This window comes from Impatiens glandulifera, chromosome 9 (assembly GCF_907164915.1).
Source record: "Impatiens glandulifera chromosome 9, dImpGla2.1, whole genome shotgun sequence".
In the NCBI taxonomy this organism is placed as follows: domain Eukaryota; kingdom Viridiplantae; phylum Streptophyta; class Magnoliopsida; order Ericales; family Balsaminaceae; genus Impatiens; species Impatiens glandulifera.
The window spans coordinates 29179379-29203182 of record NC_061870.1 but is presented as its reverse complement, the minus strand read 5'-3'; the positions used below and the strand labels follow the sequence as shown (position 1 = coordinate 29203182).

Genomic DNA, 23804 nt, shown 5'->3' with positions numbered 1-23804 from the left:
GGTCAGTGAGTGATTTGCCTAAAGATAAAGAGGTATATTGAAGGGTTAAATGGGTGTCGAAAAGATAAAATATATGTTAACATTAAATTTAATCTAATATTTATAGATAAATAATATACCGTATATATTTTTATCCACGAAAATACAATTCATGCTAATATATATATAATAAAAATGTGTGGTAAGAATATATTTTAATTTTTTTCAGAATATTTTATCTACATTAAATAGTTTGACATCATTTGTATAAGAATGACAATATTTACTTAGGGACAAATTTCTCTAAGACAAATTTCTTTACCCAGATTTTTTTTTTAAGTTATACTAATTTCTTAATTTTAATTCAATATTTACTTTTTTTTTTTTAATTCTTAAAACATAAAATTCACATTGATTCATTTGTACTATACATAATTTTTTTTTCTTAAATCAAGTTTAAATTTTTTTTCAACCTCTTCCCAAAATAATGGACTAAACCAAACCATTTTCTCTATTCAAATGACAATTATTTGTGGACAAGAAGACTAATCTGTGCCAATTATAGTATTAACATCAGCCAGCCCAAATGCTACAATTTTTTTGAATAACAAATAATTAATGGAGCAAATGGTAGTTTGGATCAGATGGGTAGAGGGAATTAGGGGCACAAAACATTCCACCCAAGTGAGGAAAGTAAATGAAACCTATAGACATAGATGACGCAATCATAAAGATCCCCATTAAAGAAATTCCTTCTTGTGTCGAGAATTTCTGCGATCCTGAAAACAGAACCAATTGCGTCACCACAGCTCCCACCGTCCCACCACATCCCGTCATACCAGATATCACTCCCAAAGACCTACACAACAAACACTATTTTCATTACAATTCTATTTTCAAATAATCCATCAAACATTCAAGCTACAAATTCTTCTTGTAATTACCTTTTAGAAACAAAAGGAACCACACCAAATGTCAGACCAGAAGCAGCTTGAACAAACAATGAAAACAAACACATCACTATAACCGATCCCCATAACGAGTTTACCCTTCCCAACAAAACGCAAAACGCTCCGGCCATTGCTAATACTATCCACAACCCCCATAATCTCCCTCTCATCCCAAATCGCCTCCCCATCTCATCTGAAATCACACCGCCACCCGGTCTTGACACTAAATTCATCAACCCAAAACTCGCCGCAATCGCCCCCGCCGCCTTTACATCAACGCCGAACCGGTTATAGAAATACCCAGCTAGTATGTTGTCGGTAGTTAATTCTACGCCGAAACATGATCCGTATATCAAACCCAATATCCATCCTCTGTAATTTGAAAACCCATTTAAGATAACGTCGATTACTACCCTTTTGTTGTTAATTGGATCGATTGAATTTCGAATTGGTGGTCTTTTGTATTTTCCGTCCGGCAGGTCTTGTCCGAAGGTTAATACTAAAACGGCGGTGAGAATTTGGAAGATTGCAGGGAAGATGAAGGAAATACGCCAGGCGGTAGAAGATGGGATGTTTAAGAAATTGGAGATGAATGAGTAAATTAAAGGCATTATAAGTTGGGTAAAACCGCCGCCGACGTTGGCCCAACCGGCGGCGAAGCCGTTGGCTAAGCCGACTACGTTGCCGGAGAACATACAACTCATCCAGAATTGATTTGCGATGAAGTTTGCGAGTGAGAAACCGATGAAGAAGCGGATGAGGATAAATGATTTTGCGGTGGAGACGAATGACATTGAGAGGATTGCCGGTGCGGTGAGGATGGAGATGACGGCGGAGGCGGTGCGTGGGCCGATGAAGTCGCAGATTGGACCCATGGCTAGACGTGAGAAGATGGAACCGAGGAAGGAGGCGATTCCGGCGGTGCCGATGTCGGAATCGGAGAGGTTTATGTCTTGACGGATGACGGCGAGGAGTGGTGGGATGGAGAAAGTGGAGAAGAAACAGGCGAAGAGAGAGAACCAAGCTAGATGAAAGGCTTTCATGTGAGGGGAGGAAATGGAGAAGAGGCGGAATTCGGTGGCTTTGAGGTCGGAATCGACGTTAATGGAGTATGGATTTTGGTTTTCTGGTTCCATTTTGATGTAACCTACTTGAGGACGATGATGATCTTCTATAGAGACTGGTTTAAGTTTGTCCTTAGTTATTTTTGATTTTTTTGTAAATTTTTTGTCTTTATTTGTTATGGCTATGCCAATTTCGTAACTTGTGATCTTTAATTTGTGAATAACATGCATACGATCAATTTATATTATGTGGAGAAGAGAAACCAAATTTGAGATAAATTTTGAATTTTGTAGCTACCTTACTAATTTCATAATATATGTTTGTTTCTATGTGATTTAAATATTGGAGAAGACATGTAAAAAGAATTAATATCTTAATATTTTAAAATATAGATAGGTTATAGGCATTAATTTTTAGTTTTTCTCAAGAACTCTACAAGAATAAAGTATAGAGGAAGTACTTTATTTATTTATTTATTTATTATTTAGTAAAGGAGTTATCTTTTTTTTCATTACTTAGATTTGACTTAATATTGTATTTTTTTCAATCTATTATCTTGTTTAGTTAGATCGGTTTTAGTATCTTAGATTTTTATAGTTGGAATAATACTCCCAATTGATAGTGGATCTTGATAGTGGATCGTTTGTTGCTTACAACTTTCGATTATATTAATGATTCATGACTTATAGTAGTAAGAAATTTCTTGAGTCTGTATCCGTTAATTTTGTAACCGTAAATGAGATTAAATAATCAGATTTTGAGTTATTTTTCATTTTTTCAATCAAATATTAATTTTCATATGAATGAACTTTTATATTTATTCTCACATAATTGGTATGAATTTTTATTATTTTGTCAATATATGTAGATGATTCATTTACATTTTTCAGTGTTTTTACTAACCATCGACTAAGGATAATTCTTTCCAGATTTCAACACTAATATTGACTTTGGTTACTAGGTTCCCACAAAAGGTTTAGATTTACCTTTTGTTGGGATCGGCATCAACAACAACCGATGGGGTTTGAGTGTTGTTGAACGACTATCGACTTTCAATTCGGTTTAACCCTATTATAGGTTAAGAACTGTTTCTATTCTCGTGACAAATCTTCGCGAACTCTTGAATCAGATTCAAGTGCGGAATAACTCGCTAGATTTGAAGCGTATTGATGCAGAATGAATAAGAAAGTAAGAAATGAACACGAAGTTGTTTATGGATGTTCGGAGATAAAAACCCCTACGTCACCCTTCTTCTGTTACCAGAAGGATACACTAGAAGACTTTAACTTGCATAGCCTCTACACAAGCTCGATCAGAAACCCAGGACTTAACAATACATGTTCTGAACTCCTAACTTTCACTCTATTGAACATACACCCTCTGCTCAGCTTACAACGCTTAATATTCTTAACATATATTACAACAATTTCTCTCTCAGCTTATCTTAGTAGAAAGTACAGTGTATGTGAATTACACTTAGGATAGTGAGAGAGTAATCTTGAATAAATACGGTAATTTGTCCAGCAATGTGTCCAACATATCCAACCCCTTCTTGATTAAGATCCATATATATATATATATATATATATATATATATATATATATATAAGTCAAAACCGTTTTGCATTCAATGATGACGTGTTGTAGAGCTTCGCGTGCTGATGTAGCGTAGCTCTCCTTGAGTGTTGTAGTCGCACTTGAGTATCGTAGCCCTACCTGAATAACGTGTGACTATTGAGCTTTTTAGAAGGTTTGTATAAATGATGCATTAGTTAATGCAACAGTCGAATCTGAATATTAACATGTGGTAATATTCCGTTGATTATTGTGCGTGCTGATGTGGTAGTGTACCGCTTATCGGGCGAAGAGCAAAGAAGATGAGCAGGCGCTGCTTTAGTCTTCTATTGAAGCCTAGACGTCTGCTAGTGCTTCTTCAGACTAGAGCGTCTGTTGAAGCCTAGACGTCTGCTAATGCTTCTTCAGACCAGAGCATTTGATGAAGTTTAGACTCCGTCTGTTTGCGATCTTCTTCAAACAACCCATTTGCTGACGTTCAGACTCTGTCTACTCACGCTTTTCTTTAGACAACCCGTTTGATGAAGTTCAGACTCCGTCTGCTCACGCTCTTCTTCAGATAATTCGTCTGATGAAGTACAGACTCCATCTGCTCGCGCTCTTCTTCAAACAACCCGTCTGATGAAGTTCAGACTCTGTCTGCTCGCGCTCTTCTTCAGACAACCCGTCTGATGAAGTTCAGACTCCGTCTGGTCGCGCTCTTATTCAGACAACCCGTCTGATGAAGTTCAGACTCCGTCTGCTCGCGCTCTTCTTCAGACAACCCGTCTGATGAAGTTCAGACTCCGTATGCTCGCGCTCTTCTTCAGACAACCTGTCTGATGAAGTTCAGACTCCGTATGCTCGCGCTCTTCTTCAGACAACCCGTCTGATGAAGTTCAGACTCCGTCTACTCGCGCTACGTCTTTTGGGTTGTACATATACAAAGACAAATTACACAACTTAGTTCTTGTTCAAACCATAGGTTAGTTTGTTCGGACTATAACTTATTTTTGTTCAGACCACATCATGAAAACTATGTCATATTGAATTAAACTTATTTACCTAAGTTTATTAAAATGTTTTTCCTTAACTAATTATTTCTCTTTTAATTAGTTTTACTTTTTTCTTTATTTAATTTAATCTAACACCTTTCGCTTTCTTCCATCATCATAATAATATTTGTATAACATTTTGTTTCGTTGAAAGTCGCCACGTTTCATATAAACGAGCTATGGTTATATTGAGAAAAAGCTCACTTACACGTATATATTAATAAAAGATCATTTAAACATACGTATTATAAAAATAGACTTATTTAACTTAGTAAACAAAGTTAATTTTTATTTTTTAATTTATATATTTATTAATTAAATATTAATATATTTTTTCTACCATTCATTTTCATTAATTAATCGACTCTCTATTTTTAACTTTTTCATAAATTTCTTATTTTATTATTATATATATATATATATATATTATTTTAACTTTATGTTTCTTTTTCTTATATTAACATTAATTATTAATTGTTTTAATTGTTTGGTTCCAATGATGGAATATATTCATCAACAAAAATCTTTCAATATAAAAATCTTTCAATACAAAAACAAATTAATTAATAATTAAGCATTGAATAATAATAGCAACTCATAATCAAACAACAAAAAAGTAATAATCAAATATTAGACTAAACAATATTTTTTACTATTATAAGTCATGAATAAAAAATTAAACAAAAAATTATTACTTTCAATTTTGTTCATATTAAATTAAATAACATTATAAAATTCATAAATAAGTTGTTAAAATCTTTTAAAAAATAATATTTTAAGGACTAAGAAAAATATAAAAATAATATAAAATTTAAGAATGAGATAAATTTAAATTGTTTAATTAATAAAAAGAAAAGGAGAGATAAAATATATTAATATTTAATTAAAAATATATAAATAAAAAAATAAAAATTAACTTTATTTATTAAAATAAGAATTTATTTTTCATATAGTATGTATGTTTAAATGATCTAAAGCTAGTTGTACATCTACATGTGAACTTTTTTCCGATTATATTTATAATTTATAATTCTTACCCATATTAAATTTTAAATTTATTAATCAATTACTTATATCTCCTTTGTTATTAAAATCTAATATTTTATGGATCTAAAATTATATAATATTCTAAATTACTAAAATAGCTTAAATAATCTGAGTGATTAAAAAAATGTTAATTGTTCAATTATTAAACAAAGTATTTTAAATGAAATTGAAAATTATGTTTTCATGTCATTAATAAAATATTAAAAAATTAATTTTATATTATAATACAGTTGTATGGTTGGATTTTAACTTGTAACCTTTTAAATTTTAAAAGTTGAAATGGATATTATTATTACGAGTGATCATACATTTTATATTAAAACAAATATTAAAAATCTAATAAAAAATCCCCAAAAAATAACTACAATGGTATTATTTATGAAACTATATTTTTGTTTGTATTTCGTGTTGGATAATAATTATATATTTTCAACCAACAAATATTATTAAATTTATTAATATATATATTGTTAAAATATATTAAAAAATATTTAATAAGATATTTAAAATATATGTTTCAAAAATCTGGATCTGAGAAAGTCTAAACAAGTCATTACATAGTAGTTATAAATTAATTAATTATTTTTGTTAATATTGATATGAAATATTAAAATGGTTAAAAACAAGAAGTTCCTGAATCCAGGTTGTCTACAGCAGCCAACACCGGACACAACAAAAGTCTGAAGAATCATCCGAATGCTACTCCGCCGTCTATACGCCATGTCCGGCGGAGCAATTTCCTATTCGGCGTCTTCGGTCTCACTCCGAAACAACCTTTCTTCGTTTCTAGCCTCCACTCCAAACCTCTTCAATGGTACCCGTATTAAGAATCGCGTTTCCTTCTCTTACAACAGTTTCTCCAAACACTCTATTCGTTGCTTCTCATCTCCCTCCAATTTTAACAAAGTCAAGGTTCAGAATCCCATTGTAGAAATGGATGGTAATCGATTATAACTTCACTTGATTACCCAGTTAATATTTTTGATATTCTTAAAGTCTTCTTTTGATTTTTTTTTTTTTTTATCATAGGTGATGAGATGACGAGAGTTATTTGGTCAATGATTAAAGAAAAGGTACAAATATTAACATTTTCTTTCATTGAGTTGTCGTATGAAGCTCTGAATTGGATAATTTGTTTAATTGCAGCTGATTTTTCCATATGTGGACCTGGAAACTAAGTATTTTGACTTAGGGATACTGAATCGTGATGCTACTGATGATAAAGTGACAGTGGAAAGTGCTGAAGCTACTCTTAAGTGGGTCCTATCCCATTTTCAATTTATTTCAGGCTTTTGTTAATTTGTATAACTGGGGTTTGGTGCAAGCAGAGAAGAGTCATAGTTTCACATGACTAAAGTAACATGTCAATTTGAACATATTATGCTAGAGATGTGAAACACATCAACAATAACAAAGTAGAGTCTGATTTTGAATGTGCATATCAATATATCCTTCATTTTGAAACAGAGGTTATACAGTTGAATTAGAGCCGATGTAGTTTTAGGGAGGGGCCATCTGAATTTTGCAACTGAATATTTTGTTGTGATTTGACAATTGCTGTGTATTCCATAGATTTGCTTAACCTTGTGATATTGGATCTGCAGGTATAATGTTGCAGTAAAATGTGCAACAATAACTCCAGGTTAATGACCCTAGCTGCTTTACTCTACTGCCATCTTGCGACATTAATATGTTATCATCACAGTATAACTATATCTTTGTTTCATTTTGTGCTGCACATGTTGCAGATGAGACCAGAGTCAAGGAATTTGGACTCAAGTCTATGTGGAGGAGTCCCAATGGCACTATAAGAAATATACTAAATGGTTTGTTTTCCCCTGATTTTTCTAAGTTGATGTTAATGATGTCGCAGTAGGTAATTAGGTGTTACAGCTTACTCTCTTTAATCATACAAAGAACAGTAACCCAACATCTTTGCTCTCTAATATTAGACAATGGAGGTATTTTGTGGTATCTCTCATTGATAAAATCTATTTCCTTAGGGCAGTTTTGGTTTATTAACTAATTAGTACATTGTTCTTTCTCTGTTGACCTGTTTGACTAGAAGACACAAGAAGCTAATACAATCTTCTATAGTTCTTTTAGGCCTATGTTTGGTTCTGGGGGATTGGAATAGTATTGGAAGTGGGGTCCAATTCCAAATCCTTTGTTTTTTTTTGATAACTTAAAATAAGTAATTTGAATGTATATGGTTTTTAAATTTCAATTTCATCATTCTCACTTCTGAATTGCAATTCTACGATTTCTCCAAACTTAAGGATAATTGTAATTCAATTCATTCTTATAAAATTGAATTATAATTCTAGAACTGACTTTAAACTTGATTCATTCTGGCAACTTTAATTTTTGTAGGCACTGTTTTCCGTGAACCTATATTATGCAAGAACATTCCACGGATTGTTCCAGGTAATTTCTTGGCATTTTTTGCATGACTCATGGGGCGATGAACCATCATAATATATAGTTTCTTGAATTGCAGGTTGGAAGAAACCGATCTGTATTGGGAGGCATGCTTTTGGAGATCAGTATCGTGCCACTGACACAGTGATTAATGGACCAGGAAAGCTTAAAATGGTGTTTGGTGAGCAGGCCTATAAGACAGATATATTCCACACTCCATGCCATACATTCTGCTCTTTTGTGTCGTAATAAAAGAATCTGACTATGTAGTCCTGCTCTGTATCAGTCCCTCAAAACGGTGACAAGCCAATTGAGCTGGATGTATATGATTTTCAAGGACCTGGTGTTGCCCTTTCTATGTATAATGTTGATGAGGTTGGTCTTATTACTGATGATTCTTAGTAGGCATGTTATATTGCAAATTATCCACCTTGACATTTTGATTTTGTTTTTTGAACTTCATTCAAGTCAATTCGAGCTTTTGCCGAATCATCGATGTCAATGGCACTTTCAAAGAAATGGCCTCTTTACTTGAGTACAAAAAATACAATTCTCAAGAAGTATGATGGCAGGTAACTGGTAAATCTCATATCATTCTTTATTGTCATCCAAATATTGCACTAATTGTATTTGCCTATTGAAGGTTCAAAGACATATTTCAGGAAGTATACGAGGAGAACTGGAAGCAGAAGTTTGAAGAAAGCTCGATATGGTTAGTTTCTAAATTCTATCCTTGGTGCTTGTCCTCAACATATTTCTCTCAGAGGTTCATATATTCTGTTCCAAATAGGTATGAACATCGGTTAATAGATGACATGGTGGCTTATTGTTTGAAAAGTGAAGGCGGTTATGTATGGGCTTGCAAAAACTACGATGGTGATGTCCAGAGTGATTTACTTGCTCAAGGTAATGGGGCTTATAGGCCGGAAATCCACATTTTCTTTATACGAATATGTAATTTTGAGTTTGCTTTCAGACTGTAATTTCCTTTGTTTATCTTAAAAAATAGTCTACATTGTGAATTTCCACATGGAGTTAAATTACACATTGAGTCAGAAATTTTGACAATTTGGGTTCATATGTTTCGGTCGGTGCCTTTTAAGACATCTTCTCTAAGAGTATCATATTATTTTTACTTTTTTTTAACCTAGAATCATATTTGTTAATATGACCTGGATGAGGATATCTAGTCTGAAAGTCTTCTTATTCTAAGGTGCATTTTATGCTCTGAATTTCAGTAGACCACTAGCGATACATATTTTAGTTTTTGCATTATTTTTAGATTAGACATCATGATGTATATAATACTATAGGCATTGAGTGACGATTCATGTTTCTGCCTTTTTTCATGGTTTCTTGGAAAACATAGTTAAATCTTCTTTTTTATTTATTCTATTTGTTGGCATTGTGCAGGTTTTGGTTCATTGGGCATGATGACTTCAGTTTTGGTTTGTGTTGTTGATTAGTTAATGTTTTTTTTTTTTCTAATATAAGTCCTGGTTTGTGACGATGAATTAACTTAGCACATAATGGCTGCAGCTATCTTCTGATGGTAAGACACTGGAAGCAGAGGCGGCTCATGGTACTGTCACTCGTCATTTTCGGGTGCACCAAAGAGGTCAAGAAACCAGTACAAATAGCATTGCTTCTATATTTGCATGGACCCGTGGTTTGGCACACAGGTAAACCATGATGTTTGTACATAAAGTAACGCCGTCTCCTTATTTTTCCTATATAGTCTACTATACACTCACGCCTGAAGGCTTGTTTGGTGGAGTAAGATTTTTTTTCAAGGAAAACAGAGGCTAATTATTATTATTTCTGTTCATTTGTTATTTTCTGGTGATTCTAACAAGTAATCATTCTTTGTCAGGGCTAAACTAGATAATAATGAAAGGTTATTGGATTTTGCTCACAAACTAGAGGCTGGATGTGTAGAAACCGTGGAATCAGGGAAAATGACCAAAGATCTAGCTCTTTTGATTCATGGCTCCAAGTAAGTGGCATTTTTTTAATAAAGTAAAGGTATTACTTACAATACCCCAATCACCTAAAAAAGGACTACTGATCATCTCATTGACGATGTTGAAAATGCTCCCACCCTTTAGAATGATGATGAAAAGCTGGTGAAGTACAATCATATTATTATTCTATCATTGTTAACTTGTTAAGAGCTTTTCCTTCAAATGTTCTTCAAATACTTCATCTTTAAATGATCAAAGGGCAATCAAGATCAATGATCTTCTCTGTTCTTTTCCATGCTATCTTATTATAGGGTAATGCCTCTTTTATAGCACTTAATGAAAATAAGGATTGATTAGGAACACAATATGAATGGTCAAATTGAATATGAATATTTTGTTTACCCGATTGGTATGGTTTGATATTGGCCATTGTCACATGATTCTCTACAATTTGTTGTTTGTATCCAACTGATTAATTGCAGATCTAGTTTAAGTAGGTTATTCCTTTGTTTGATGTTATGGATGCTAATTTATTTTTCTGGTTTAGGGTATCAAGGGAATCCTATCTGAATACAGAAGAATTTATTGATGCGGTTGCTGAAAATCTCAATTCGAAACTTCAGACAACTGTACCCGTGTAGGTTTCTATAACTTGAGCGAGAATCAAGAGTCTTTCTTAACTTTTGATTAGTTTCATGAGGTTCTTTCAATAACAAAACATGTAAGCCAAAACTTATGGCCCCAATACAGCGTGCAGAAATATTTACTTTGGGATAGATCTTGTTATTAAGAGCTTGATCCCAATAATCACATCATACATCCTTGCAATGTCTAGACTACTTGTTAAGAGATTTGTTTTTGTTTTTGTGTGATCGGGGTTTATTCCCCCGTGTAACTAAAATGACCCACCACAGTCATAAACCCCTTTTAAATCAGGCGTTCTTTGTGGAACCAAACTTGAGACCTTTGATCTCTTAGGTCTTAGCTGATTGTGGGTAAGAGATACTTGTTTTTAGGTTTTCTGAACATTGAGATTCTTGGGTATTTACTTTCTTTTTAGGCTTGATGTTGTTTTGACATTTTTACTAAGTCATGCCAATAGAGTAATTGTTATAGTTTTTATTTTCTCAATGGTTATATAAAAGAAAAGATTTCCTTTCCATTCAATTAGCTCTATATGTCCATTTTCCATTTTCTAAATTTTATTTTTCATCCCAACCAAAAGAAAATCTTAATTCATTTTCGGTATGCTATGATTAGGTAGGAATTAGAATTGAAATTGAGGTATAATTTCAAATCTTTGTTTGGTTGTTTAAAATAAATAATTGAAATGCAAATGCAATTCCAATTCTACTTAATATATATATGTTTTTTTTAAGTTTCATTTTTTATCTATCTCAATTTAAAATTGTAATTGTATGATGTTTTTCATTAGTTTTATTCTCTTGTAAAATACTATTGTTGATTGAATTTGAAATCATGATAATGATGGCATAAAATTGTTTAATGAGATGTCAAATGGAATATTAGCCAAGAACGTCACTGATGATTTATTGAAATTGACTTTTTCCCAGATACGCAATTCATTAGTAGTTTATCTGGTTTAATTATTGTAATATTTTTTTTGTATTAAAAATAAAATTAAAGTATTTTATTATATGGAAAAAATATACTGTTTAACGAAAATATAGGTAATTTGGGTATTTAAATTGTTTAATTATTATAATGTTTTTTATATTTTAAATTGAATTTTTAAAAATATTTTATTTTTTATTAATTGAAAATATATATAATATATGTTAATATCAATTATTTTTGAAACAAATCGTGATATCATAGACAAACTTGAGATTTGGGCAATGCCCGATAAGTTTGACTCCATCGAAATTACCTTTATTTATTTTTTATAATAATATTAACTTTCTTTTTTTAATTCATTTAGGACAGAATTTTATTTTTTCAGATTTTTTTTTTTTTTTTGTAAGGATATTCATTATTATAATCTTAATTGAAAATAATTTTATTTAATATATACAAAATTTTTAATTTTTATTAAATTAAAAAAAAAATTATCTATCATTGTCGGTCAAGAGTGGACAACTATTTTAATTTGTTAGATTTTTTAATTATTTAATTGACCAAATAATTTTTGTGGTGGTATTATGTCCTCTTTCACGACAATGCAAAGGGCCACGTCACCCCCTGTCTATATATTTTTGTAACCCTAATATATATATATAGCAACTGAAGCTAAAAAAACATCACATTTGTCTGCTGTTTCTTCTGCTTTGCACTAGTCCCATATCGCGCAAATTCTTTGTGTATCTATCTAGATGGAGAAAGCTACCGTAAAGGCCAAGCAGATCGTTGAATCTAATGGTGCCGTCGTTTTCAGGTTTGTTAATCTGATTTGATTTTGCTGTATTTCATTGATGAACATGTGAATTTATTCTATTTTTTTTGATGAATTGAACAGCAAAACGTTCTGTCCTTACTGCGTTAGCGTCAAGAAGTTGTTGACAGACATCGGGGCAACCTTTAAGGCCGTTGAATTGAATACTGAAGGTACAACAACCTCTTTCTCTCTATTCAAATGAAAATCTAGGTCAAGACGATCAAATTGCATAGATCAATTGAGTATTATGCATGTTTCATCGCAAGCTGTGAGCGATTCTTTGTTATATATATATCGTGAGTTTTACGACATGGTAACATGTTCCTTCTTCTAGATCTAAGGATCACTGTCACTTACTGATCAAGATATATGATGTGTAAATTTCATAGTCTCCTTTAGAGGATTTGTTCTTTCCTTTGATTTCATAGTATTTGTGACTTGTCTTGAATTGTTGAGAACTCTATTTACCTGAAGTTGGTGTTAAGTTGCATATGCATATTTAAAGGGAAAACATTGATCTTTGTTGGATAATTCCTCCTAGCTGTATTATATGTGCATCTGTTTTATCCCCTCTTTTCCTTCTGAGGTCCTTAGTTCGAGGGCAAGTGCTGCTCGTGTGTTTGTGGGTTATGCTCTTAATCCGTTTTCCCATTTATCTGTTTTACCAAGGAAACTTTGACAGCATTCATTTGTCTGTCGAAACGAATTGAATTGAATGCAATTCATTATTGACAAACTCATTTCTGGTTGTAGATGATGGAGCTGACATACAAGCTGCATTAGCTGCTTGGACTGGACAGAGGACTGTTCCAAATGTGTTCATTGGTGGGAAGCACATTGGTGGAAATGACAGTAAGTCTTCCACATTAGTCCTATTTTGAAACACACATCTAGTTTCTTAAATGGACAAAAATCGTGTTATCAATTGAAATGGTTGATGGGTTTGTGGTAATGTGTGTGGTTTTCATCTTGTTCAGCTACTCAGGACCTGCACAAGCAAGGAAAGCTCGTCCCTCTGCTTGTTGAAGCTGGAGCTATTGCCAAAGTCACTGCCTAGATGAGTGTCACTTTAGGGTTTATAAATAAAAACCATGGTTATTTTCATTTGCTGTATTTCGTGACTTGGATCTTATCTATTAATAATAGTTTGCAACATTAATAAATTGCAGTCAGTGCTCTGTTTATGTCACTATGGTTTTAGTTGTTTTCCTACATTCATCTATTCTATTATTAATTCTCGAATCAGATTGATTTCTTTTTTTATATCAAAATCCTGTATTCGGTCGGCCCTATAATTTGGGATTTTCTGATTCTGCAAGAGGGATCTGGAACATGAATTTGTCATGCTAAAATGAATGAGCTGGACCAGGGTAATTTTGTTCTCTTCTTTGAGAGTCAGTCCGGTCAGAAATATGAATGGTCCCAAATCCCAGAGGAACTAGCCACCTGTGGTAGAAAATTAGAAATACACATATTTCGAGGTATTTGTTAGCCATTCTTTTCAGCACCTATCTAGTTCACACTCTACATCCCATTTGTTTTTTTCTTCTCAAATTCATAAATTAGAGCTATTTTGGATGTATTTATAAAAAAAATCAACCATAATCAAAACATTATTTTATCTTATCTCTTTTCATCGATCACAATACTCTATGCATTACTCTCCACACCACCACTTTCACTCCATTTAGAACTTCAAATTTTGTCATTATATTAATATTTGTAAGTATATTTCTACAATTTCTTCAAAATTAACACTACTCAATATATATATATTTAATTTTCAAAGTATTCGAATTGTCGGGTCAAGAGTTTTCGTTAATTTGGATATATATAATATATATATATATGTGAGAGTAAAATGAATACTTGAGTCGGATTAATCCAGCCATAAATTTTCAACAATTAAAAATAAAATTAAATATACTATATGTATATTTCGAACTTGTAACATAACAAAACAATTAAAACTTTTAATAAACTAGGCTAATAAGACTTTATATTTTAAATTCAACATTAAATTTGATGAACGCGGAACATTCTAAACCATATAAGTTCAACTTTTTAACTAACTAATATATATATAATGATGCTTAATTTTTAAAGTGTTTGGATTGTCGGGTCGAGAGTTATATTTAATTTAGATATATATGTGAAAGTAATTGAATACATGAGTCAGATTACTGGTTGACCTGCCTATCAACTTAAAACCGATTATGTATATTTCGAACTTTAAACCTAACAAAACAAGTACAACCATTTAACCAAGTGTGATTGAGATGTGGTTTGCCGATGGATATTAGGCCGGTAACAATTGAAAATGGTTACAAAATATAAATCAAATATTTGATTAACCAAAGTATGAGGTCACCATGCTAAATATTAAAAAATATGAATCATATATTTGATAAATCAAAATGAAAGTGTAAGGTCACGAGATAAGATATGTGACATAATTGTACGTCTCTTTCGGGTTAAAATGATAACTCAACAATTTTTTTTAATAATCATGTTATGTAGATGAAAGATTATTAAAAAGAAAAAAATTTGTATATATCACGAGTAAGTTGAATCAACAACTCATTTACTTTTGTATTGTTAATGTGTGACTAGTATCTGAAGTTTTTTGTGAAGTATCACTAAGATTCATTAGGCGATAGTCAAGTCTTTGGGTAGTTGTTAGAAAATTTGTATTGATGCGACTAATATGACAGACCTACATAATTAGGTTATCATCTAAATTAATTTTTGATGAACTATCTGGTTGGAGAGAAATCGTTGAACTTTTATTGATAGTAGTCGTCTTTAAGTATCATTCATAATGTTATTACTATAATGCTGTCTGAGATTCATTTCGAAAAATTAGTAGAGTCCGTCGGGAAATTAATCGTGTTTCTCGAGTAACTTATGAGCTCAATAACCTATTAAATAACGTTTTTTATTTATTATTTCTTCATTTTATGTTTTTATCGTTGTGCTCAAATGATTTTTATTATTTTTAATATATGATCATTAAAAAAATAGTCTTTTTAAGAAAGATGAGACGGTTGATTTGATATATGATTTTTGAGAGATCAATAAAATAAACAAAGTCGGGGAGTTAATTGTGCTTCTTGAGTAACTTATGAGCTCAATAACCTATTAAGTAACATTTTTTATTTTTATTTTATGTTTTTATCGTTGTGCTCAAATGATTTTCATTATTTTTAATATATGACCAATAAAAAAAATAGTATTTTTAAGAAAGATGAGACGGTTGATTTGATATATGATTTTTGAGAGGTGAATGAAATAAACAAAATAATACAATTTTGCTTAAAAAAAAATATATAATACAAGTTTGTAGATTTCTTCCTCTTCAATTGAAATGGATCATAATTATTTTGCAGGATAATACTAAATTCTGATTCATTATCCCTTTTATAGTAAGATTTGAGAAAGACCGGATTGTATGATGTATATTATTCAAATTAATAAGGCATGGATTTCAATTTTGATGATTTTTTGGTAGATTATAGATAGTAAAAAACAATAAGAAAACATTTAAATGTAAGATCAGTGAGACTGGCATGATTATATGCTCCATTTTCATGAGCATGATCAAGGTCCTCAAGGATAGAACCTGCCCCCTAACTATATATTCACCTTGAGACATCGTGGATGTTTCATAAAGTTTTGTGAATTATTAAGATGGTCAATTAATTAGTTTAAAATTTGTGAAGTTAAATATATATATAAAAAATTATAATAAATATGAATTTCAAGTGAAACTAATACACTATAAATTCATTCATAGTAATTTTTGAGGATGGGCTTTGGTGACATAGTAATTTACTCAAAGTGTTTGTAATCTATTTTTTCACAGATAAGTATCCGGGTTCGGAGCGTTACAAGTGATATTATAGCCGACCCGATGGTAAGAACCAAGTTTCACGGGGAGTCTTGGGTACCTTTTGAGTTTGAGTTTAGTGACTCGTGATTTTCTCAAAATATTTGTAGTCTATTTCCTCAAAAGTAACTTATCCTATTCGAGGAATTACAAAATCAACAACCAATTTACATCTACTCCATTTTACTCTTATAACTTTTTAAAATAATAAAGATATTTTGATAGGTTTACCCAAATAAACCAAGGTCTCTTTACATTTAACAAAGTGGAAGACTTTATTCTCAAGTACACTGTGAAAGGTTGAGGCTTTCCTAGTAATAATAAAAAAGACATTAATAGGCTTATTTTCTTGATTCTGATTATTTTATAAGAATATTAGACATTGAAATGTGCAATGTCTTGTTGATGCAGTGGATTGGACTCAAGACTTTGCTCTGTAGTTCAGTCAATTGTTCCGCCAAGATCATATTTGACAATAACAGGAAATGCATTGCAGCAAGTATCTTGGCTCGGTAGGTCAATTTTTAAGGTCAGAAAACTCTCGTCTAGCTGAAAACTTTGTTCAGTAGACAAGCTAGCAGGCTACCAAAATTGTTATGCACAGAATGGTACTTAAGAGTCTTGAGTCTTTTGTTTCTGTAATTTTGTGGTCATTAATTTGTGTGTACGCAGGTATCGCGATAAAGTTCTTGATTCTTCCATTGTCGTAATTTTTCGATATGTTTCTAATCATCATTGACATTATAGTTCGCTCCTAATCCATTTGAAAATTAAGAATATTTTGCAATAGAATTCGACTGTGATCTATGTTTTTTGAAATTTGTTGTTATTCTCATACTATATTGCATAATTGGAAACAATTTAGACAAGGTTGGCAAGTATGCCTTTCTCCGGAGAGAGATGGAGATGGAAAAATGATCTTCCAATCAATAAGTTTATTAATTTAAGATATGAAAAATAAACTTATTCATTTGTCTTGACATTCTATTACAATTTGCAAACATACCACATATATGTATTATTGAAAACATAAGCTTCTTAAATGAGGCTTTTCAAACATTCATAATAGTTTCGATTTCAACATGGAAAATTGCACGAGCAACCATCAGACACACTACAATAACCTTTTGCTTTAGATCCCATCATTGTCGTACACTCTCGTACGCATTCATCTTCTTGACACGGGCCTGGTAAATTAATCAGACTCTGGCAGCAAGGTTCAGCATAATCAGTACAATATGCTAACACCGATACTTCTCTCCCTTCAATACAAGTCATTACAAAATATTTTTAATTTTCTTAAACTTCAAGATGTTAGCTATATTGAATAAACAATATGAACAAATATGTCAATTGATTTGAACTAAAAGAAATAAATAAATAAAAACACATTAAAATGAATCATACCAACAATTGAGAGAAAAATAAGTCCAAGCATGAGCAAAACATAATGATTCTTCATTTTGAAAGAATATATGATTTAGAGTGTGGATAGCTTGGTAAGCTAAAATGTAGATGAAAACAAAATTTATAATAAAATAAGTTCATATATGTCATACCATTATATATTAGTATAATAAATATATTTAATATTATTTAATATAAGATAAGAATAACATTTATTTTTAATTATTTTGTTTTTAACTTTAAATTATCATTGTTTATCCAATCTATAAATTATCTTGACTTATTTTTGTAAATTTTAATTATTTTTGTAATTAATATTGTCTATCCAATTTATAAGAAAAATAATCTACTTTCTGTAAATTTTAATTATTTTTATATTTAAATAATTCTTATATCATTTAAAAAAAAAATTGTTGATAAATAAATATAAATAAATTTAAATTCACCCCAATAATCCATCAATCCATGTCAGCAATTATCTTTCTTAATAATTATTTTTTTTTCTTAATATATATATATATATATATATATATATATATATATATATTTATATCCCTACTACCTTCCTTTTTAATTAACTTCTTTTTATTTTTTAATATATATATATATATATATATATATATATATATATATAAATAATATTATATATATAAATTATGAATAAAAAATATATATTTTATATGGTAAATGGAAAAATATTTATATATATATATAAGAAGAATATATTGTATATATTTTCTTTCATTATTAATTTTATATTTTTAATATATATATATATTTTTTATATTTAATTTTTATATTAAAGTATTTATATAAGAAATTATGAAAAATAATATATATATATATATATATATATAAATAAAAGTTATCATATAAAATATATATTGTGTTAGATTATAACAAAATCTATAATAAAATAAGTTCATATATATATGTCATACCATTATATATTAGTATAATAAATATATTTAATATTATTTAATATATATATAAGATAAGAATAACATTTATTTTTAATTATTTTGTTTTTAACTTTAAATTAACATTGTCTATCCAATCTATAAATAATCTATTGACTTATTTTTGTAAATTTTAATTATTTTTATGTTAAATTAATATTGTCTATCCAATTTATAAGGAAAATAATCTACTTTCTGTAAATTTTAATTATGTTTGTATTTAAATAATTCTTATATTATTTTTAAAAAAAATTGTTGATAAATAAATATAAATAAATATATAAATAAATTTAAATTCACCACAATAATCCATCCATCCATTTCAACAATTATCTTTCTTAATAATTATTTTTTTCTTAATATATATATATATATATAATATTATATGTATAAATTATGAATGAAAAAATATATATTTTATATGGTAAATGGAAATATATATATATATAAGAAGAAGAATAAAAATATATTGTATATATTTTCTTTCATTATTAATTTTATATTTTTAATATATATATATATTCTTATATTTAATTTTTATATTAAAGTATTTATATAAGAAATTATGAAAAATAATATATATATATATATATATATATATATATATATATATATAAAAGTTATCATTATATTGTGTTATATAATTGTATATATAATAACACAATAATATATTAAATATAACTTATATATATATATTATTATTTTTCATAACTTCTTATATAAATATTAAATATAAGATATATATATACATAAAATTATAAAATTATTTTAATGATCTCAAGTGGTCTAGCAATTAAAGTGTTCACATTTAATACTTAAGACTATGATCGATTTTTTTAAAAAAAAAAATTATCGACTAGTTTAAAAATTATGGGACGCTCTTTAAAAATTTATTTTGAAAACGTGAGAGAAATCTATATATATATAATGATGCTTAATTTTTAAAGTGTCCGGATTGCCGGGTCGAGAGTTGTGGTTAATTTGGATACTTGGGTCGGATTGTGGGTTGACCCGTTTTAAAATTTAAAACGGTTAAAAATAAAATTAAAAATGCTAGAGGTATGTTTCGAACTTGCAACCTAACAAAACAAGTACAACTCTTTAACCAACTAGGCTACAAAGACTTTATATTTTAAATTCAACACCAAATTTGATAAACGCGGGACGTTTTAATATTAATATAAGTTCAACTTTTTAACTAACTAATCTATATGTATATAATGATGCTTAATTTTTAAAGTGTCCGGATTGCCAGGTCGAGAGCTATGGTTAATTTGGATACTTGGGTCGGATTGTGGGTTGACCCGTTTTTAAATTTAAAACGGTTAAAAATAAAATTAAAAATGCTAGAGGTATGTTTCGAACTTGTAACCTAACAAAACAAGTACAACTCTTTAACCAACTAGGCTACAAAGACTTTATATTTTATATTCAACACCAAATTTGATAAACGCGGGACGTTTTAATATTAATATAAGTTCAACTTTTTAACTAACTAATATATATATATATATATAATGATGCTTAATTTTTAAAGTGTCCGGATTGCCGGGTCGAGAGTTGTGGTTAATTTGGATAATTGGGTCGGATTGTGGGTTGACCCGTTTTTAAATTTAAACGGTTAAAAATAAAATTAAAAATGTTAGAGGTATGTTTCGAACTTGCAACCTAACAAAACAAGTACAACTCTTTAACCAACTAGGCTACATAGACTTTATATTTTAAATTCAACACCAAATTTGATAAACGCGGGACGTTTTAATATTAATATAAGTTCAACTTTTTAACTAACTAATCTATATATATAATGATGTTTAATTTTTAAAGTGTCCGGATTGCCGGGTCGAGAGCTGTGGTTAATTTGGATACTTGGGTCGGATTGTGGGTTGACCCGTTTTTAAATTTAAAATGGTTAAAAATAAAATTAAAAATGCTAGAGGTATGTTTCGAACTTGTAACCTAACAAAACAAGTACAACTCTTTAACCAACTAGGCTACAAAGACTTTATATTTTAAATTCAACACCAAATTTGATAAACGCGGGACGTTTTAATATTAATATAAGTTCAACTTTTTAACTAACTAATCTATATATATATAATGATGCTTAATTTTTAAAGTGTCCGGATTGCCGAGTCGAGAGCTGTGGTTAATTTGGATATTTGGGTCGGATTGTAGGTTGACCCGTTTTTAAATTTAAAACGGTTAAAAATAAAATTAAAAATTCTAAAGGTATGTTTCGAACTTGCAACCTAACAAAACAAGTACAATTCTTTAACCAACTATGCTACAAAGACTTTATATTTTAAATTCAACACCATATTTGATAAACGCGGGACGTTTTAATATTAATATAAGTTCAACTTTTTAAATAACTAATATATAATGATGTTGAGTAATGAATACTTGTGTCGGATTGTGGGTTGACTCACCCAAAACTTAAAACGGTTAAAAATAAAATAAAAATTGTTATCCGTAATTTTTTTTCACGGTGTTTATATTATTACTCGTGCAAATGCACGGGCTAATTACTAGTTAATTTTAATGTTTGAAGAATTGAAGTTTAAAAAATGAGGTTTTATAGACAACTTCATATCTTACATTCTCGTCGAATTTGGGAGAGATTGAGAATTTTTTAATGAGAAATATGTCATAGGCCTATTTTAACTTTTTTCAATATTAATTAATCTCACGACTAGAGAGTCATCTAATTTCAATAATTAGGAAATTAAGAGATGTGAGTTCGGTGTTTGGTTACGTGTGGAAAATGATTTTTTAGACGCTATGTCCCACAACGCCTCTAAGGTCTCTACTAATTAATTTTGGCATTTTTTAAAACATTCTTACGTTTTACATTTTAGAAAAACAAAATTAATTTTATACTATTCTAGGATCACATAAATCACAAACTTACATCAAAACCAACCAAACCAAACCAAAGGGAAAAATAAAAATGAACCCAAAAATATGAAAAATCAAGCAAAAAGTACCGTGGTTAGCCTCCACGGTCCTATACCTGATTTTTGGTCGAGGTGAAAATCCAGATTGGTCGAAAAATTGTGCCTTTTGTCGGTCCTCCGTCATAGGGTGCGGCCAACGTCGGTCTTTTGACAAGCAGCAGCGGTCCTCAGCCTTTGGGTGCGGAAATCCTCGGTCCTTTAACAAGCAGCAGCGGTCCTTAGCCTTTGGGTGCGGAAATCATTGGTCCTTTGACAGGCAGCAACGGTCCTCAGCCTTTGAGTGCAGAAATCCTCGGTCCTTTGACAAGCAGCAGCGGTCCCCTTCGGTCCTATATGGGCAGCAAGTCCTTTTTGGGTGCAAATTACATCCCAAAAGGCTAATAGTAGAAAAAAAATAAAAAAATAAAATCCTAAGAATGTCTAAAAAAAACGGATACAAGAAACATGGCTAGGTCTTCTCGGTCAAAAAAAGGCTCGGGTCAGATTTTAGGGTCCTAAGCAATAGAAAGTCGGCATAGGCACAGATCTATGCCAATTTCCTCGGTCTTCATGTGCACAGATAGGTCCAGAAGCGTTGGAAACGTCGGGAAAGCGTCGGACCTTTGCATTTAGAGAAGCTCCTTGGTTAGATGACCCACGAATTTGCTCCAGGTGCCGTTTTGCCGGTCAGATGCCATTCCAAGGCTAGATCTTCCGGTTTTGACCTACTATTCTACCGATTTTTCCACCTAACCCTAATATAAAAAAATATTTGGTGATCCAAATGGATCCCAAATTGCATGAAAAATTTTCAGAAGGCTTTGCATCCTAATTCAAATGTCATGCAAATGATGAATTAAACCAAAAAATATTTTTTTTTTTATTTTTTTTTATATCTTCTCTTTTCCCTCTCTTTTAAACCTAGTTAGATTATTACTAATATACAAGTAAATTTTAGATCTAATATCATACAAAAAAAATAAATTAAAACAAAACAGATTTTTTTTTAGTCTTGTTAAATGGCCAATTTAAGGGCCGATTTTGGTTTAAAATTTTTTTGGGTCAATGACCTTTTATTTACATGGAACTTTCTGTTTTATTTAGATATATGTTATTATATATTTTTTATTGTTTATTTATCTAGGTTACATATATACAAAAACAAGAAAGTCCTATACACCTATCAAAATAGTGAACTTAAAAAAAATCGTATGCCAAGATAAAAAATAAAATTTAAATCGAAATTATAAAGTATGTGCAAAGGGGCTTACAATGGGGCTGCTCCTTTGCTTTGGGAATCAAAACCGAAATTTCTCAAGCAAAACTTGTGACACAACCCAAGAATGGTTGGTGTCCCAAGAATGGTTGATATTTGCTTAGGGTTTCGGTTGTGGAAAAAATTGGGCAGCCTAAGGGTACGTGAATGTGAAAAGAGGGATCAAAGAGAGAAGAAGTCCAAAAAAAATCTCCCTTGCTGCTAGGGTGTTAAGAGGGATATTTTATAGGCAAGGCTATGAAACTCTAGTGCCCAAAGGCCCATTTAACACACTTAACCGTTGGAGAGAAAATTTATTTTAAACATTTACAAATGTTTAAAATAATTGAGCAATCTCCACTTCACTTGATATGTCACATGTCACTCAAGTTTTCATCCAATGGGATTTAAGTTTTATTTAATAATGATATAATACTTGCTCATTTTAATTTTTAATTAAAAAAATTGACCAAGCCTTATGCTAACGGTTGAATCTTTCTTTTCTTGCAACTTCTTTTTCTTTTTCTTTTTCTTTCTTTGACCGCACATGATATGATCGACATTTCAAGATTTGTGGCTGTCACCATCAAGAAGATGATCGTTGCCTTCACCTAATTCTTTTAGCATTTGATTTCATGGGTCGGATCTTGGGCATGGGTCGGTCCATTAGTCGGGTCACCGGTCAGATTCGTCAATTGGATCATTTCCTTGGCCTTACTTCGGGTTGACTTGCCTTTGATTTGGATCTTCTTGGCTCTATTCACAAATCTTGTCCGGATCTTGCATGTGGATCTTGCATGTGGATCTTGTATCGACCGATTTCCCTTTATCCTATAAAAGAAATAAAATTAAAGCAAACAATTAAAAAGTAATTTTATTATTATTAATTATTCATATTCCTAAGGAACAATTCTAATTATAATAA

At 30.4% G+C, this 23804-nt stretch overlaps 3 protein-coding genes across 4 annotated transcripts; 2 read left to right on the top strand and 1 right to left on the bottom strand.

Annotated features, from left to right (window-relative positions):
* Positions 1 to 522: 522 nt before the first annotated feature.
* On the bottom strand, positions 523 to 2104 carry LOC124915425 (high affinity nitrate transporter 2.7). The gene is made up of 2 exons (XM_047456139.1): positions 924 to 2104; positions 523 to 838 (listed from the first exon to the last, which is right to left on the bottom strand). Exons 1-2 carry the CDS (start codon positions 2063 to 2065, stop codon positions 595 to 597), a joined length of 1386 nt encoding a protein of 461 aa, XP_047312095.1. The 5' UTR covers positions 2066 to 2104; the 3' UTR covers positions 523 to 594.
* A 4186-nt stretch (positions 2105 to 6290) lies between these two features.
* Positions 6291 to 10920, top strand: LOC124915192 (isocitrate dehydrogenase [NADP], chloroplastic/mitochondrial). 2 transcript variants are annotated; one of them, XM_047455865.1, is made up of 15 exons: positions 6291 to 6590; positions 6680 to 6723; positions 6797 to 6906; positions 7255 to 7292; positions 7399 to 7476; positions 8024 to 8077; positions 8151 to 8252; positions 8358 to 8446; positions 8540 to 8643; positions 8715 to 8783; positions 8862 to 8977; positions 9485 to 9519; positions 9611 to 9753; positions 9945 to 10067; positions 10583 to 10920. In XM_047455865.1, exons 1-15 carry the CDS (start codon positions 6347 to 6349, stop codon positions 10674 to 10676), a joined length of 1443 nt encoding a protein of 480 aa, XP_047311821.1. In that variant the 5' UTR covers positions 6291 to 6346; the 3' UTR covers positions 10677 to 10920. The 2 variants fall into 2 exon arrangements, with proteins under 2 accessions (XP_047311821.1, XP_047311820.1); XM_047455864.1 differs by lacking the exon at positions 6291 to 6590 and having other exon boundaries at positions 6631 to 6723.
* Positions 10921 to 12275: 1355 nt separating this feature from the next.
* LOC124915130 (glutaredoxin-like) lies at positions 12276 to 13602 on the top strand. The gene is made up of 4 exons (XM_047455793.1): positions 12276 to 12430; positions 12512 to 12600; positions 13184 to 13282; positions 13408 to 13602. Exons 1-4 carry the CDS (start codon positions 12369 to 12371, stop codon positions 13485 to 13487), a joined length of 330 nt encoding a protein of 109 aa, XP_047311749.1. The 5' UTR covers positions 12276 to 12368; the 3' UTR covers positions 13488 to 13602.
* The last annotated feature ends 10202 nt before the right edge of the window (positions 13603 to 23804 follow it).